Below are 16,552 nucleotides of genomic sequence, written 5' to 3'. Positions count from 1 at the left end.
CCGGGAAATGCTTTGGGTTCTGAGGAGCATTTCTGGTTAACGGGGAGGCCTGATATTAATCATAATTTTATTTAGAGAAGGTTCTGAGTCTCCCTTGGATCTACAATTATATGCCAATTAACAGTCCTTAGAGAAGAAGTTTACCACTGTAACCTTAATGGCAGCATCCTGGAGCAAGCAGAGTGGTGGTACCAAGGAGCTCCTGAGCATTCCATTCTTTATCAAAAGAAACATTGTTAACTCCCAATAACTCTGTCCAAACTGCCTGATTTAGGCTTATAACGTGGGGGCTGAGGGACCACCAAGGTTAACTGAGAAGCCTCATGCACAGTTTACCTTGGAGAAATAAGATGGGGCAACCATGAAACAGATAACAGCCTAAGCAATTATCTGAGCCGAATGCCAGCAGCAGTGCAAAGCTGTCCTAGGGAAGGATGCAGGCAGGGATGTGCTGCTGGAGAGACTGGCTCAGTACTCTTTCCAGCACAGGCGTTCGCCTGTTACAGCAAGGAGCCCAGCGGTGCCAGCCTGTTGCTCGGTGGCGGCAGACCCTCTGCAGGCACATACACACCAGACCTGGGGGGTCCGGCGCCCCAAACATGGCACCCACCCCGTCAGGCCCTCCTCAGCTTCGTGCATCCCTCACTTTTGGTCCCGATGGGCTGGGGCTACCTGAGCAGCGGCACGGGGGAGACAGACCCGGGGGAGGAACTGGCCCAGGCACGGGAGGCTCCGGGGCTCCCTCCCCGCTTCCCGCTGGCCCCCGGCCCCTGCCCGCTGCTCTCTCTCCCGGCGGTGCCTCTCGCAGCGGAGAGCGGCTCTCCATGCCCTGGGGGAGCAGGGCGGGGTGGCAGAAGCGAAAAGCGGCATTTGCGCCCGTACATCCGCACCTGCATCCCGCATCCACATCCACACCCCACGTCCGCACCCGCGTCCGCCGCCGGGACGCGCCTTCGCCGCGGACGGTCCGGGGCGGCCCCGAGGGCGCGGAGCTGCGGCGGGAGGGAGCGGCGGGGTGAGCGGGGGGAGCGGGGGGAGCCGCCCGGCCACCCCGCACTGCCTGGCCGCGGGCACAGCCGGGAGGCGCCGCGGGAGCCGGGGGCGGGGGCTGCTCGCCGGGGCGGGGGCTGTCACGGGGCTGGGACGATAAAACCGGGGGTAATTGCGTTTAGGCAAATGAGGCTGCCTCGGCCCTCCCCGTCTCCAGGTATATAAAGTGGGGAGCGCTCCTGCGGCCGGCCAATGCGCTCGGCGAGCAGCGCCCACCTCGCCGCTGCAGACGGTGCGTGCGCTGCGGGAGCCCGGCCGGCCGTCCCTGTGTGTGAGGGGTCCGCTTGTCCTGTGGTTGTGAGCGGCTGTGCGTGTGTACTTATTTGTCCCGGTCTTGATGTGTGTGCCTCTATGCGGGGGGTGGGGGTGCCTATACGCGCTTGTGTGTCTGCCCGTGCGTGTCCCTGGATGTGCCAGCATGTTTTTGTGCCTGTCCTTATGTGCCTATCCGGATGTGCGAAGGGATGAGTGCGCACCTCTGGCTATGAGTCTCTGTGTGTGTGTGGACAGCTACGTCCGTACACGGGTGTGAGCATTTAAGGTGTGTAGCTCTTTGTATGAGTTTGTAAGTGGATGCCTGTGTACCTGGATGCGTGTATGAGGGGGATGCACCTGGCTGCGTGTGTATATCTGGGAAAGTGTGAATGCCTAGATGTACACAGACGTGTGAGGGTGTGTTTATGCCTTCCCCTGTATGTACGTGTGCGGAGGGGTACCGCTGGCTGTGCGTGTCTGTGTGTCTGCGCGCTGGGGTGCACACCGAGCTGTGTGCCAGTCTAGTAAAGGTGGGGGGTGTGCGCATCGAGAGGGGTCTGTAGCAGTCGGGGCAGGGTGCCGGAGCAACTCGGCGCGTGTGGGGCTATCCGTGAGAGGGAGGGCGTGCCCAGGTGTGCCCCGGGGCGGCTGTGTGAGAGTGCGTGCAGGGCTGTGCGCGCCCGCCCCGGCTGCCAGGGCTCCAACTTCCGCCCCCACAGGACGTCGAGGCGGCGATGAGGCTCCCGCTGGCTTTCGCCGTGCTCCTCCTGGCCTCGGCGCAGGCGTTGGGCGAGGAGATGGGAACCACGGACGACCTCAGCTACTGGTCCGACTGGTCCGACAGCGACCAGGCGAAGGTGAGCCCCGGCGGCCCCGCGGGGTGGGGCAGCGAGGGGTTCGGTGCCAGCGGCTCTGCGGTGCCGGGCACTGCCCCGGGCGGGTCTGAGTGGGGGGTCCGCACTGAGCGCCGCCCGCTGTCGCCCCGTAGGAGGAGCTGCCGCTGCCCCTGGAGCACTTCCTGCAGAGAATGGCCCGGAGACCCCGGCCCCAGCAGTTCTTCGGCCTCATGGGCAAGCGGGATGCCGGTGAGCGGGGCGGGGGGCTGCCTGCTGCTCAAGCCTCTCCGCACGCCTCTTCTCCCAGCGCCTGCCCAAACTTTTCACGGTTATCGCTCGGGTTTAATGTGTTACATCTTTTTCGTAAGCCGCCATGAGGCTAGTTTGGGTTTAGGCTTTTTTGTTTGGTTGTTTCTTTGAAGTTTTATATGAGTTAAACTCACCGATTGGAAAAGAGAGGGCTTTAAGGTCTTAAGTGTGCACCAGTTACAGCACGTAAATCCCAGTAAGGAATAGCAGGATAACTCATAGGTCAGCATACATGCCACTGAATGACCCAAGTGTGGAAATGGGTTGACTATACAATTATTGTTATGTTTTCTACATGTTTACTGCACCAAGAATTGATCTAAGAAATTGAAGCTAAACTAATCTAAATTGTGTGGGCTAAGCTGAAACAAGTCTTTGTAGTCTCTTCAAAGAAAAATGCAGTTGTAAACAATCACCTTAAATTCCCTTAAGTGGAATATGGATAGGTTTGGTTTTTTGTTTGATTTTTTTCAAAGCATTGCAATAGCATCATATGTATATGCCAATCCTTTTTTAACAACTCTTTTTTTTTTTTTCTCTTTCCTCTCCTCTTCCAATCAGGATATGGCCAGATCTCTCACAAAAGTAAGTTTAAAAAATACAAATATTTTAAGTAATCATTAGAAGATATTCAAATAGAGAATAGTGTATTTGACTGGCTTATTTAGAAGGTGACTGGTTTCAGCTAGGGACTGGCAGCACCGCTGGTGGAGAAATGATCTGTTAAAGAATTGAAACCTCCCCCTCGGTGCCACTGTGAGCCTGTATCTCATCTGAGCTGCTGCAAGCTTTGAGATTTCAATCCATATTAATGTGCGGATGTTGCAGCTCTCTCTTATTTCCCAAGGGGGGGATTTTGTAAGCCTTTCTCATTGGCGAGGCAGGCTTACTGCCAGACTCTGAGAGGAGCAATTAAGATGGCAAAATCTGGAAAACTAGAGTAATGAATTCCCAAGCCCCCAGGAATGCTTTCATGGGAGCGCCCATGTCCTCACATGTGAGACATTGTATCTGTGCTCTGAGCATTGCCTGGCTGGGAATCAGACCCCTGCTCACAGTAGGGGCTGCTTGATGATGTGCTGCCATAGGAAGAGCCATTATCTTTTTCCATTAATAAGTGTGCCTTGCTCTGCTTCTGTGTACCACCAAGCAGGAGATGGTATCAGCACTGTGGTGTTACCTTGCTCTGCACAGTGGTAGTTTTATTTTCTGAAATTGTCTCATGATGTTTATAGAGAAACTGGAAGATTTTTGTAAAGTAAAAATGATCTTGCATTCTGTGAAACTTTCTCTGTCCACAGAGGTCAACAACTGTCCCAGTGTTCTATTATCCACAAGAAGCTTTCTCTAGGGTTAAGTACTGGAAAACCAAATAAAGAGTCTGATACAAAGCTCATGCCAAATTATCTGCTGACTAAACTAAAAAATTATAGTTTTCTGAAACTGCTTCAGCTTGAATTAACACACGTGAGGTCTGAGGATCTTGCTTTGTGTATGAATTCTCCAAGCAAAATTCTTTCCAAAGAGAAACTTCTAAGTTTGTCTCAAAAGCCGGTTTAGATAAAGAAGAACGGTTCATTTTCATTCCTTACCTGAAACTGTAGCTACTACTATAACCTGGTATGTACTGTAGGCCTAAACTTGGAGTTAATTTATCCTTGACACTTCCAGTGTCTTGAGAAGTACTAATGGACAGGAAGGTAATACCTGAACTTATAAATATTCCAAAAATAGAGCCAGACTGTCTAGCTCAGATGTGTTGAGACATAGTCCCATTGGCTTCTTCTCCAGTAAGGGCTCCACCTGACCTGCAAGGGAGGATTTTCTTCCACGTTACAGAAATAAAACAACAGGTAGAAGAGATGCATCATGCAGATGCAGGCTATACCAAGACACTGCCTCCTTGTGCATTTGCTCAGATCAATAGGAATTGTATGGGGAGAGAAATAAGAATCTGTTAGTGGCCACTGTTTTTCCGTAATACTTAAAAAAAATCCCAAACCAAAGATCTGTCTAAGCTAATGAGAAGATGTCCACTAACTGGCCTGTGCCTTGGTCTATCCTGTTTAGTCTGATTAGTCAGACTGATGTTTGTTCTCTGTTGTCTGAGTGATGTGAACAACTGGTCTGTGAGATAAACAGTTTTGGAGCCTGTCTTCTTTCCTTGCAAGAACCTGTTATTTTAAAAGCCTGCCTAGTTAAAATGTATTAAAACACCCCTAAATATATTTTTTCAGGACATAAAACAGACTCCTTTGTTGGACTTATGGGCAAAAGATCTTTAAATTCTGGTATGTATTTGACTAAATCTGATACTTAGTGAAACATAGCCTCTTCATTCCACTGCCTCTTCTCTCTCTCCCAGCGGATGGAAGAAGCAGTCTTTATGTAGTGCAGATCCAGAGTTCTCTGAAAAAGAATCTGGGTTTTCTTTGTTACCCAAGATATTTCAGAGTTCCCTTCACTCCAATGCTTGAAATGACCAGGCTGGTCTGAGCTGCAGGCGAGCTCAGGTAGCATTCCCAAGAGCACTTTCATTACTGCCCTGTCTTTGCATGTTCTGCTAGTCCCCAAAGTGCTGATGAAAGAGAAACCCCTAAATTTTACTGACATATCAAGAAAAATTTGGAGGTTGAAAATGCAAGGGTCATTTAAAATTGTGGTCTAAATCCAGATCTCATCAGGTAAAGGGATATCTTCTCTGGAGACCATTATTCCTAACACTAGGAGTAGAAGGTGAAAGAACAGAACTTTGCCATTAATACCAGCTCATTCTGCAGATCAGGCTGTTAAACATTCACAGCATCTTCCAGCTTTTCACTTCACCTAAAGTATTTTATACTGAGTGGATACTGTGAATTTATTTTCCCGTAGCATCCATGCAGGGCAGAATTCTCTTCTCCCCTCATGTGCAGAAGCCCTCTGGGATACCGGAGACTCCCCATAGCTCTACCTTCCTTGTGCTCTAGGACTGTACTGAGGAAATCCCTCACTGTGAACCATAAAGTATGAGTTGATTCTCCAGGATAAGAATTTAAAAAATAAAAAACCTAATATGTATTTAATGTCTCTGAAATAGTTCTCACTGTTTCATTAACTGGATGATAAAAGTTAAGTTACTAGCTGACACCTTTATATTATGTGGATACGTGCTGTGATCTATGTTCTGCAATTATGGTTGTCAGTAACTTTTATTTTCAATTAAACCCCCTTCAAGACTAGTAATGTTGCTCTCTGCATTATTTTGCAAATTGCTATGTATCATGAATAATTTTGTACAATTTTCTGTGGTGGCAATAGCTGTTAAATACATAATACCTGTAAATACATCTGCTATCACAAAAGCAAATAGCCTGTAAGTAATAAATTTGGGTTGGTTTCCACTGGGATTACATTTACATTAATATGAGAATGTAAAGTACAGAAAATGTTTTTTAAAATGCAAAGATTTTACTGCTGTAATTTCAAAATTTCTGGTATAGTGAGGATACTGTAATGTGATATTTCTAACAAAACGGGAATAATTATGTTTTACTCTGTTGGACTATGCAATACCTGTCTGACAGGTAAAACTAGAATTCACAGCTTTTCTGCCTGATTCCTTGAGGGGGAAATCATAAGCAGTTGCTTCTGCTCCACTAGAGGAGAAGATGGGTCCTAAGGACTGTGTAATCAAAGCAAGATCAGGAATAATAAGTGCTAGGACTACCCTCACTTCTCCCTTTTGGAAGATATTTAATTGGGCCCCACCTTCACCCCATGCTGTGGCTTTCTTCTGCAAAAAGCCCCTGAGCACCCTGGCAATGTGCAGGAGTTCACGCTGTCCCTCTGGGTGTGAGCAGGATGCTGATTTACAGCCTCATGTGCCAAAGCAGGGTAAGAGGGTGCTGATGTCTCAGTCCCTGGTTTGGGGACAGCCTTGCTCAAGAAGGGCTCTCTAGGTTTTGCTCTCATTTTAAAAGAACGAGAAGGAGAGATCTACCACTACTAAACATAAGTTACTTATGACTAATTTAGCCTGCAGCTAGTCGATGTGGTAGTCTAAGTACATCTGAGGAGCTTGGCTCCTGCCGCATTTTAATAGTAAAATTATCCCTGTGTGCAGGGCTTGTGGACAGGGAGAGTTTCAAAGAGCTGATGGTACTGGAATGAAGGTGGATATGTCTGTGCAGAAAGCCTCTACCACAAATTGACCTGAATGCTCAGATCCCATCGCTTAGATGAATTACTGGGATGTAAAGTGGCTCTGAGATAATGGTGCTTCAAGCAGCTCAGCAGACAAAAGGTAGAAAACACTGCTCAGACCTTCAGCGTCCTGGAGGACAGTGTAGTCAGAGAGGTAAAACCAGATCAAAGCAGCTCAGGGCTGGGCCAGGAGCCCTGGTCTCTGTTCCAAACATGCTGCTGGGGTCTGGTGATGCCCCAGCTGGCTGCAGATCTCTGACTGACACTTCTCGTGCTTGCTGGGGTTTATGCCAGTCTGTACCTTGTGCTTCAATCTGCTTCTTTTTTTGCAGGGTCCTCCGAAGGGAGCATAGCACAGAATTACGAACAGAGGCGTAAATGAGACATTCCTGTGCGTTATTTATTAAACTTCATTTGTTCTAATGCAGTGTAATATAAACTAACTGCTGTATGAAATAATTATTTATTTAATAACTGAAGGGGTTTGGTTTTTTGAGTTGTACATTCAATAAAATTATTATTTTTCATATTGTGGCAGTGATACCTGTTGTGTAGGTGTGTTGTGGTTCTGAAAGGACCAGCGACCCTGGTGATGTCTCACAACAAAGCACATTGTTTGATATGACCTGTAAAGTTATGTTTACTAAAAAAGCAAGTATTCTTTTGTCCATTGGAAGTGAGTCTATCAGCTTCACAGCTAGTGCAGACCAGAACTGACGTTCAGTCTAGTGCCTCAATTTGTTTTCATGGTTTATAATGTACTGTAATTTCTGTATCAAAAAATATATTTGTATCACTGCAGCATGTTTTATGTTCTGTGATTATGTTATCAATATATTTTAAAAAAGGGAATGGGTAATGTTTGAATGGGAGTCCAAGGTCTTAATTTCATAGTCTGGAATTTTATGATAGTAACATTCTAAATAAAAACTACTCTGGGGCTTTTGCAACATCCTTCCTTTGGTGAAAATGATGGAGTTATTTCCCATGTTGGTCTGGAATGAGATTTGGATCCAAGCAACAGTGGTCTGAGACTGGAAAGAAATATCAAATTAATGTTTTCTTTTTGCAGGGAGGCTCCTCATGTGTATTTAGTGAATGTTTGAGGGATTTGTTACTGGAGATAGGAGTTCCTGGGACTGCTCCAGGTCATACAAGGTGCCGTCCTTTCTAAACCCGACGGAAGTCATGAAGCATGCTGACTGAATGGAAAGAGCATAATGTATCCCCCAGCCCCAAGGGAAATAATTTGCTGTGGAATTAATCCAATATTGTAGGTTTATTTTTTGAAAGTATGCTCTTAATAAACTCTGTCCCTCAGATTTATAATAAAGCACCTGTTGGTGTGAATCCATGCAATATAAAAAAAAAAAAGTGACTGTAATTATATTTTTAATTAAAATATCTGATTGCTATATATCCAGGATAGTCCTGAAATGCTACATCCATCTCACCAGATGCTAAGGCAGCTGGAGTTCTATCTTCTTTCCCCCTGCTACAAGCTGTACTTCTCTGATGCTATGATGCAAACTTTCATTGCAGATGAATCACCAATAAAAACAGTGTATACAAGCTAAATTTAATACAAAGGGACTCACTGCTTGTTGTTTTCCATTTTGGAAATGAACTTCTAAACCTCTATTTTCAAGGTTACCTAAGGCATCATCACAACTACCCCCAGTAGGAGCAGGTGGCTACAGGACCTCACTCCTGCTACGTTAGAAGCAGCATGTAAGCCTGCCCATGCTGAATACAGATCCCACTTTCAGCTAGGTAGAAGCCATATCTAACAGGGTGGGGGGGCTGCATGGTGGAAAAACTGGGGTGGACTTGTGGCAGGGACCACACTGATGTGAGACACTGGGGTTGTACTGGCATTCTGGCAGCTCTTTGTCTTTCCAGGGCTAATTTTCTGACTAATAAACTTCTGTATGAACTCCCACTGAGCTCAATGAGGAGGAGAAGCTGACTGCTGGGATAGCAGCACAGCAAAAGGACTGTGGAAATCATGTTGAGTAATGCTCAGTGAAGGGTAAAAAGAGAGAAAAACTCTAAAATGCTGTTACCCTTGCCTGAAGGTCCCCAGTGCTCACAGAGCTCACAGTCCATGTGCTGAATTGTGAGACACAGAGAGAAGAGCAAAAGCCACACCATCCACTCCCTGCAGCCTGCACATCTCAAAAACCTCCCTGCAGAAGAAACCACTGCAAAGCCCACAAACAGACAGTGGGCTCTGAGAGTTTGAAAGACAACACAGGTAAATAACAGCATCCAGTAAACAGATAGGACTGAATTTTCTAGAAAAAATATAGAATGGTTTGGGATGGGGGCATCTTTAAAGATATCTAGTCCAACCCCCTGCCCCAGACAGGGACACATTTCACTAGACCAGGTTGCTCAGAGCTCCAACCAAATTGCCACTGAACACTTCCAGGAGGGGGGGTACACAAAGCCTCTCTGGGCAACCTGTTGCAGAGTCTCACCACCCTCATTGTAAAGAATTTCTTCCTTAAAACCAATCTAAGTCTCTCTTTCAATTTAAATATCTGATCATCTTCATGCCCATCCGCTGTACTGGCTCCAACAGGTCCATGTTCTTCCTGTTCTCAGGAACCCAGAGCTGGATGCAGCACTGCAGGTGGGGTCTCACCAGAGCAGAGCAGAGGGCTGGAATCACCTCCCTTGCCCTGCTGGCCACGCTGCTTTTGATGCAGCCCAGGATGTGGTTGTGTTTCTGGGCTGTGAGCTGGGTCATGTTGAGTTGCTCGTCCACAAAGAGTCCTAAGTCCTTTCCTCAGGGCTGCTCTCAATCCATTCTCTGCCCAGCCTGTATCTGTTCTTGGGATTGCCCTGACCCGGGTGTGGAACCTTACACTTGGCCTTGCTGAACCTCATGAAATTCACATAGGTTCACTCCCCACACCTGTCAAAGTCCTTCTGGATGGCATTCCTTCTCTCAAGCATGTCAATGGCATTACCACAATTTACTCTAGAAGGAAAGGCTGAGCCTCTGTCATTAAAACAGTTTTCTTTTACATGTCAGTCTGTTGAGTGGTTTTAATTTAGCATTTGAAACAACTCATTTTAATTTCTGGTGGCAAAATAATATCAGATTTGTGCTAATTTGGGTTTTGAAAAATAAGTTTCAAATTGGCACTGATTTATATGTTTGTATAGACATATTCCCAGCTAGATATAAAGAAAACACACCAAAAGGCATATCTGAAATGTTCCAGCTGACTCTACCAGCAATACAAAAAACCCATCATCACATTTCAGTGCTGGCAGGAAAACAGAACCCTCCCCACATTTCAGTGCTGGCAGGGATGGCTCAGCCAGGCCATGCCACGTCAGGGCTATGGGGCTGTGCCTCCCCAGCAGGTTCTGGGCAGATGTGGAGGTGCATGAATTGCACACATCTGCAGGCATCCAGCCCAGCTGCCTGTCCCTACCTCAGACTCACTCCCAACACCTCCCCATACCAGTATTTGCCTTCACAGGCATCTTGGGATCCTGGAAACTCAAAGAGGAATTATGTCTTTTATCAGCCCTTAGTCTTTACCAGTGCAGTCTATGGACTATTGAGTATTTCAAAGAGAGTTTTAAATAATTTTTGTGGTCTTTAATCTGCCTTTTAGGGCTCCATCAGCTTTTAAACACTTTTATGAGTTGGACAGCATTGCTTGTAGCCCTGGGCCTCTCATGCCTTGGATCACTGGGCAGTGCCCACTCTCCAGCTCCAGTGCAGGCTTTGGAGAGGCTTTCACTAAATCCCTCACTGTCTCCACAACAGCCAGCCACAGCTGTGACACAGACTGAGCTGTTTTTGGTGGCAACAGTCTGACATCCATCAGGCTGCATAACCTAATCAATAACACTGCAGCAAGGACATCTCTCAGCAAAATGCAAGCAAGCTTTAAATAAAGCAATAAAAATATTTCTAGGAAATAAGCATAGAGAGTAAACCCAGAGTAATGCTGATAATTGTCCCCACTGAGGATGCTACAGGCAGTTTGACATTACAGCTCACCTTCAACATGCTCAGCACCCTTTTTGCTTCTTTTTTCCCCCAGAAATACATCAGTCATCTGCATTGTGAGGTGTGGCTGCTCTTCTGGTAGGCACTGTCTCCCTCACACACACGCACTCCCCTCCACCCAGATGGGGATGCTGAAGTCAAACTCTCAGAAGCCTGTCTTGCCCAAGAGTGACACAGAGGACCAGCAGCTCTACTCGTCATCTCCATCTCTCTGCCGTTGCATGGAGACTGGTTGTCCATGGTGCAGATGCAGCCAAACTTAACCTGGCAAGCCAAAGCCAGAGCCAGAGCCACTGCTCACAAACCCTGCCCATGAACTGGGGAGCTGCAAGGGAGGTCTGGCTCCCCACAACTCACTTCACCTGGAGAGCTCAGGCTCTGCAGCACTTGCCTAACTCTGAGGCCACAAGCAAGTCCTTGTTTCATGTCAGGTATTTTTCAGCATGGTCCTAACCAAAAGAAAAGGAAGGATCCGGAAATGTCTAGGCATGGGCATCTTGCACGAACCCAGCCTCTAATCATCATGAGCTAGAGCAGAATAACGTCAAGAAGTTTTTTGTAAATTAGTAAAGTGATTCTTTAAAATTATGTTTATTCAGAGTATGCCAGTAACAGCTCCTTCAGAGCTACCAATAGCCATTATTTAAACGCAAACTTTGTCCTTTCAACTATGTCTCTTAACTGCTTTATCATAGGAGATACTGAACAAGTCCCAGTGCAAACTTTGGTAACGACCAAATGCTCTTCTGATGAGCCCAAGCAGTTCCCTTAGACATAATATTACACGCTGCACTGACAAACATCTCATGGAGTGACGGGAGTGGCAGGACAAGAGCACACACTGGCTCCTTCCATGGAGTTGTACTGTGTCAGCATAGAGCCACCTGCAGTGCCAGATACAGCCACATGTCCTCATGTTATCTTCAAAAGATCTCACTTCCCTTTATAGAAAATATTTGTTACTGGAAGAGTAATGATTTTTAAATTTTTGTTTTTGGTGTTAGCAAGTGAACAAACATCCTTGAACCTACATCCTTCAGGGAAGAAAAAAAGATACTCTGTGCATTATTCTTTTAATATTCTTGATAGAGACTGAAACATTTGTCAGCTGTAGATGCTGTGTGAAATTCATTATGATATTCATTAAAAATTGTCACTGCTCCACTCCTGATAGGTATCTGATTTCTTTCAGAATAAGCCAGCTCAGAAACTCCTATTAAAAGAGAGGTACACAGAGCGTGTGCAAAAAAATCACCTCTTGTTTTCTACATCCATCTCCAAATTAAACAATATTACCACTTACTGCATATGGAAGAAGTGAAATGTGAACAGACTGTTGGACAACAAAACACTTCGTCTGTCATGGTGCTTCATGCTCTCCCAGAAGCCTGGAGGGAGGAAGCCCAGCAAGGTGAGATGGCTTGGCCAGAAGTAACAACAGTGGCTGTGCTAGAAATGCAATGCACACCATGTACCTAACCAGCAACTTCTGCAATGTGCTAGCTAAGTGCAAAGAAACTTCACAAATTATAAAGTATGTTAAATGCTAAGAAAATATTTGAGGGGGAAAAAAAGTGCCTTTTCTGTTTTTTTCCTATCTAAACAATTTCCTACATTTTTATTTCAGCAGCATAGCTATGGAAGAGTTAAAGGATACACCTGCACCAACATAGCATAGAAGCATTTAGGTTGGAAAAGACCCTTAAGATCGTGGAGTCGAACCATGTTAACAATGGAGACACCACCCAAAGGCAAGAAAGACACTTTACCTGTGTGAAGCAGGTAAAGAGCTGCATAAATTCATGCCTTTTACTTTCAATCAGAGCTAGAGTGCCTCAGCACCAGCACATGTTAATATAACTTCAACTTTATTTTCATAAACTAGTTAGCATTGAAAACATCTAGCTGAGTAATAGAACACCTTTAATCACAGATATTCAATTTTGCACATAAAAATGATTTAATTTTCACTGTTATAACACTCAGACAACAATAGCAACATTGTGTTTCTGTGTACCAAAGCATTAAAATTCAAGCAATACCATCTGGAAGCAAACCTTGCTTGGAGAAGATACACAATAATTACTGAAGGAATATATACATACAGTGTAGTTACTCTTAAGACTACATTTTAAAGAAATTATAGTTCAGTGAATTTTAAAACTGTGGATTTTCATAATACCCAGAAGGTATCATAGCTATTTTGTGAGACTCGAGCATTTACAGCTTGGAGTCCCACAGTGCTAACTCAGCCTGGGCAAAACCTGCACTGTGTGGGCGTGAGTGAGACCAGCCCAGTGCACCACAAACCTCACCAAAATTGTACATAGGCACAAGACAGCACTTCAGAGCAGTTTCTTGAAATACAGCATAATGAATTCTGATGTGTGCAGATGGAAACCTGTTTATCCACAGCACATCTTCCCCACACTTCCTTACCAGCCCAATTCCAGCTCTAGGAAACAATCAAACCTTCCTGTCCTGCCCTCCCAGGCTGCCAAAGGAGTTCCAATTAGTGTCAATTGGGATAATAGCTCTATTTGCATTTTTAAGCTATTATTAGCAAGTTGTCAGTCAGCCAGAAATTTGTATCACTTTGGTATAATGAGTATTTAAATATTTAAAACGAGAGCACTCCTTTCTACCACCCCCTTCCTTTTTGTGCTAAAATAATAATGGTTTTAATCAAAAGTAATTTGTATTAATATACATTTTGCCCCAGGTGTTAAAGGCAGTCTTCAAGAGCAGTGGTGAAAGACGTTAAATAATACAGTTTATTAATATAGACAACTACTTCTATCCTTGATAGAAGTAGCAAAAATGGAGTCTGCTTTTGCAACCAGAACAATCTGACTCTCCTCTTGGCCTCTGCAAGATGATTATGGTTTAGGAATTGAGGTCAGTTCAAATAATTTTATGTACCCAGTATTATAATTTTCTAAAGTACTGTTTTGGACTCAATTACTCTATCTTCTCCTTGATGAAAATTCATCAATTAAGCATCCTGTACCACCAAAAAAAAAAGAAAAAAAAAAAGAAAAAAATGCAGAAGACCTCTCTCACAGCATGCAGAGCATGTCTTGATGCCTGGAGCAGGCAAAAGGCTGTGTGTGTTTCCACATTGCAATTACACCACCAGTGGTCGCTGGGCGATATTTTTTCCTGACAGGGCTCAAGTCTAGATGCTCAGGTATACACAATTTATCATCACAGAGTTCACAAAACAACTGGATTGACCATTAACATAAAAGGGAAATCTTTCCAAATTTATATTAGGTACTTCATTTAATAATGCATACCTATTTTTAAAATAGTACTTTTGAGAAAACAAGTGCCTAAGCCTCTCTGATGTGCACCTGTAAAACTTCCTAGCAGCCTTGAAAGGTGGGTTCCTGAGGTTCAACTAGGCCAAGGGCAAGGCCTCACGCTTGGGTCAGAACAATCTCAAGAAAAATACAGGCTGGGTGGAGAGCAGTCCCAAGGGGAAGGACTTGGGGTGCTGGTGGACAAGCAGCTCACCATGAGCCAGCAATGTACACTTGGAGCCCAGAAAGTTGATGGTTTCCTGGGCTGCACCAAAAGAGGTGTGGCCAGCACATCAAGGGAGGGGATTCTGCCCCTCTACTCCACTCAGATGAAACCCCCTGGACTGCTGCGTCCCGCTCTGGGGCCCTCAGCGCAGGAAGGACATGGAGCAGTTGCAGTGAGTCCAGAGGATGCCACGAAGATGATCAGAGGGCAGGAGTACCTCCCCATGAAGGCAGACAGAGATTTGGGGCTGTTCAGCCTGGAAAAGAGAAGGTTCCGGGGAGACCTTATAGCACCTTCCAGTACCCAAAGGGAGCCTACAAGAGAGCTGGAGAGGGATGTTTTACAAGGATATTTAGTGATAGGACAAGGGGTAATGGCTTTAAACTGAAAGAGAGTAAGTTTAGATTAGATATAAGGAAGAAATTCTTTACTGTGAGGGTGGTGAGACACTGTAACAGGTTGCTCAGAGAAGTTGTGGGTGTCTCATCCCTGGAAGTGTTAAAGGCCAGGTTGGATGGGACTTTGAGCAATCTGGTCTACTGAAAGGCATCCCTGCCCATGGCAGAGAGGTTGGAACTACATGATCTTTAAGGTGCCTTTCAGCCCAAATTTTTCTATGATTCTATCATAATGTTCTCTTTGTATGACTATCTGAAATCCTGTGATCCATACATTAATCACAAAGAAAAAAGGAAAAACTAAAAACCCTAGCAACTTCAGAGGTAAAATTAACTCTGCTTATTCCCTAGTCTGGTATTGTCTTCCATCTTCCCTAGAACTGACATTTTTTACTTGTTCCAACTCACATTACTGATTTTTAATATAACTAGTTTTGAATTATCTCTAAATTCAATATTGAATGCCTTCAATACTAATGCAATTCAACTGTTAGCTGCTGCCTTAACTGCAGAACCAGCATGAGAAGCTCTGCACAACATCTTTTGAGCAAGACCAAATTGAAAGCGTTTTATTTCATGCTTGGCTTTATCCTTATTCTAATCAAGTACTTATTAAATTCCATTAAGCTCACGCACAAATCCCAGTGACAAGCGTTTGTGAAGGAAGATACTAAAAGCAGAAAGAGAGCGGGAAGGAGAGCAGGATGGAGAGCATCTTCCCCAGGGATGAGGAGCTCATTTGCAAGGACGAGCTAAATAGAGGCTGCCATCTGCCGGCTAGAAAAAGGAAATTAGGAAAAAAAATTAAATCATCCCGGAAGCAACTTCTCGATCCGAATCCAAATTTTGACAGACTCTTTGTGTCATGCTGAGAGAAACGTGGCCGCCCGTTGGCTTCCCGGGACACAAAACAGGGGACAGAATCAGCCCTGACTCGCTTGCATGCAAGAAACACAAGAGTCAGGTGGACTCCAGAGTAGTCAACCTCTTTTGTTGTAGCTCATACGATGACTGAAAGATCCACACCTGAGCATAGCGCTGGAAAAAACTGGTTGCCCAGCCAGTTCTCTTATTGAAAGAGTTTCCAGGCAACAAAAAGATGGAAAGGGGCACTACAGAGACGGGTGGGTGAAAGACCACAAACAGGTCTTAGAAAGCAGCTGTTAATGTACCACCTCCCCTAGCTATTAACCCCTACCAACTCGCAGGACAGCACAGCAGCAAAGACCACCTCTCTGCTTCATTCTTCTTTGTCCATTTCCTGGGAACAAGCTTTGTAAAGAAAAAATTAAAATTACTCTTTTAAATTAAAATAAATTGATATTATTAAATAAAAATAATTACAATTGTGTGCGTTACCTGCATCCAGAGTCAGGCTCACACAAAACTTTCTAAGACTTTCCTAACTGCAGCCTTTCCATCAACCACAATGTCGACGAAGACACATAAATAAAAAGCAACAGGCCCCAAAGTTCCAAAATGAGGAACCTGCATGGTGCAGGTGATGCATGCGCTTTGGCTATCCCATGGAGAGGCGCTGAGGAACACAGTGTAACTCGTTACAGAAATAAGCAGCCTCTCCCACACTGCAGCCACTCTCTCCTTTGGAGAGACTGTTCAAAAGCCAGCTCAAACACAGGCCTACCTTGTATCAAATCCTCCTTCCACAACTTCTGTTAATGGGAATCGGAAATTAGGTCTGTATCAGAACAAACTAAGTCCACCCCTCCAAAGACTCTAATTAAAATAGGCTGCTTTTACACTTTTCTGTGATTTTAAACACAGTTCCAAAAATTTTACATAATTTCAAACCATCCCACACAAAAATCTCTGACCAATGCACTAAGGGTCCCTAAAGTCCTGCCAAGTGTTCCCTGGATCTTACATGCTGGTTTGTACTGGGGAGCTTCTCTAGAGAGCCACTGTCAGGGACACTGGGATGTGGCACA

General features: G+C 45.1%; 1 protein-coding gene across 5 annotated transcripts; it reads left to right on the top strand.

Moving 5' to 3' along the window:
• The first annotated feature begins 1,133 nt into the window (after positions 1 to 1,133).
• Positions 1,134 to 7,589, top strand: TAC1 (tachykinin precursor 1). Of its 5 annotated transcripts, none has more exons than XM_042044041.1 (6): positions 1,134 to 1,207; positions 2,025 to 2,162; positions 2,294 to 2,390; positions 3,012 to 3,035; positions 4,688 to 4,741; positions 6,968 to 7,589. In XM_042044041.1, exons 2-6 carry the CDS (start codon positions 2,040 to 2,042, stop codon positions 7,015 to 7,017), a joined length of 348 nt encoding a protein of 115 aa, XP_041899975.1. In that variant the 5' UTR covers positions 1,134 to 1,207; positions 2,025 to 2,039; the 3' UTR covers positions 7,018 to 7,589. The 5 variants fall into 5 exon arrangements, with proteins under 5 accessions (XP_041899975.1, XP_041899973.1, XP_041899977.1 ...); XM_042044039.1 differs by having other exon boundaries at positions 1,195 to 1,282; XM_042044040.1 differs by lacking the exon at positions 1,134 to 1,207 and adding an exon at positions 1,252 to 1,317.
• The last annotated feature ends 8,963 nt before the right edge of the window (positions 7,590 to 16,552 follow it).

Source organism: Corvus kubaryi, unplaced genomic scaffold, assembly GCF_017639235.1.
Source record: "Corvus kubaryi isolate FWS band 111438036 unplaced genomic scaffold, C.kubaryi_AGA036_p1.0 37398, whole genome shotgun sequence".
In the NCBI taxonomy this organism is placed as follows: domain Eukaryota; kingdom Metazoa; phylum Chordata; class Aves; order Passeriformes; family Corvidae; genus Corvus; species Corvus kubaryi.
The sequence above is the reverse complement of the archived record's forward strand: the minus strand, read 5'-3'. Positions and strand labels throughout refer to the sequence as shown.

Bases quoted from the DNA above. Each gene is read 5' to 3' on its own strand.
- TAC1 (XM_042044041.1), top strand. From the start codon at position 2,040: ATGAGGCTCCCGCTGGCTTTCGCCGTGCTCCTCCTGGCCTCGGCGCAG. The intron at 2,163-2,293 runs GTGAGCCCCGGC...GTCGCCCCGTAG, and splicing joins CCGACAGCGACCAGGCGAAG to GAGGAGCTGCCGCTGCCCCT. The intron at 2,391-3,011 runs GTGAGCGGGGCG...TCTTCCAATCAG, and splicing joins CATGGGCAAGCGGGATGCCG to GATATGGCCAGATCTCTCAC.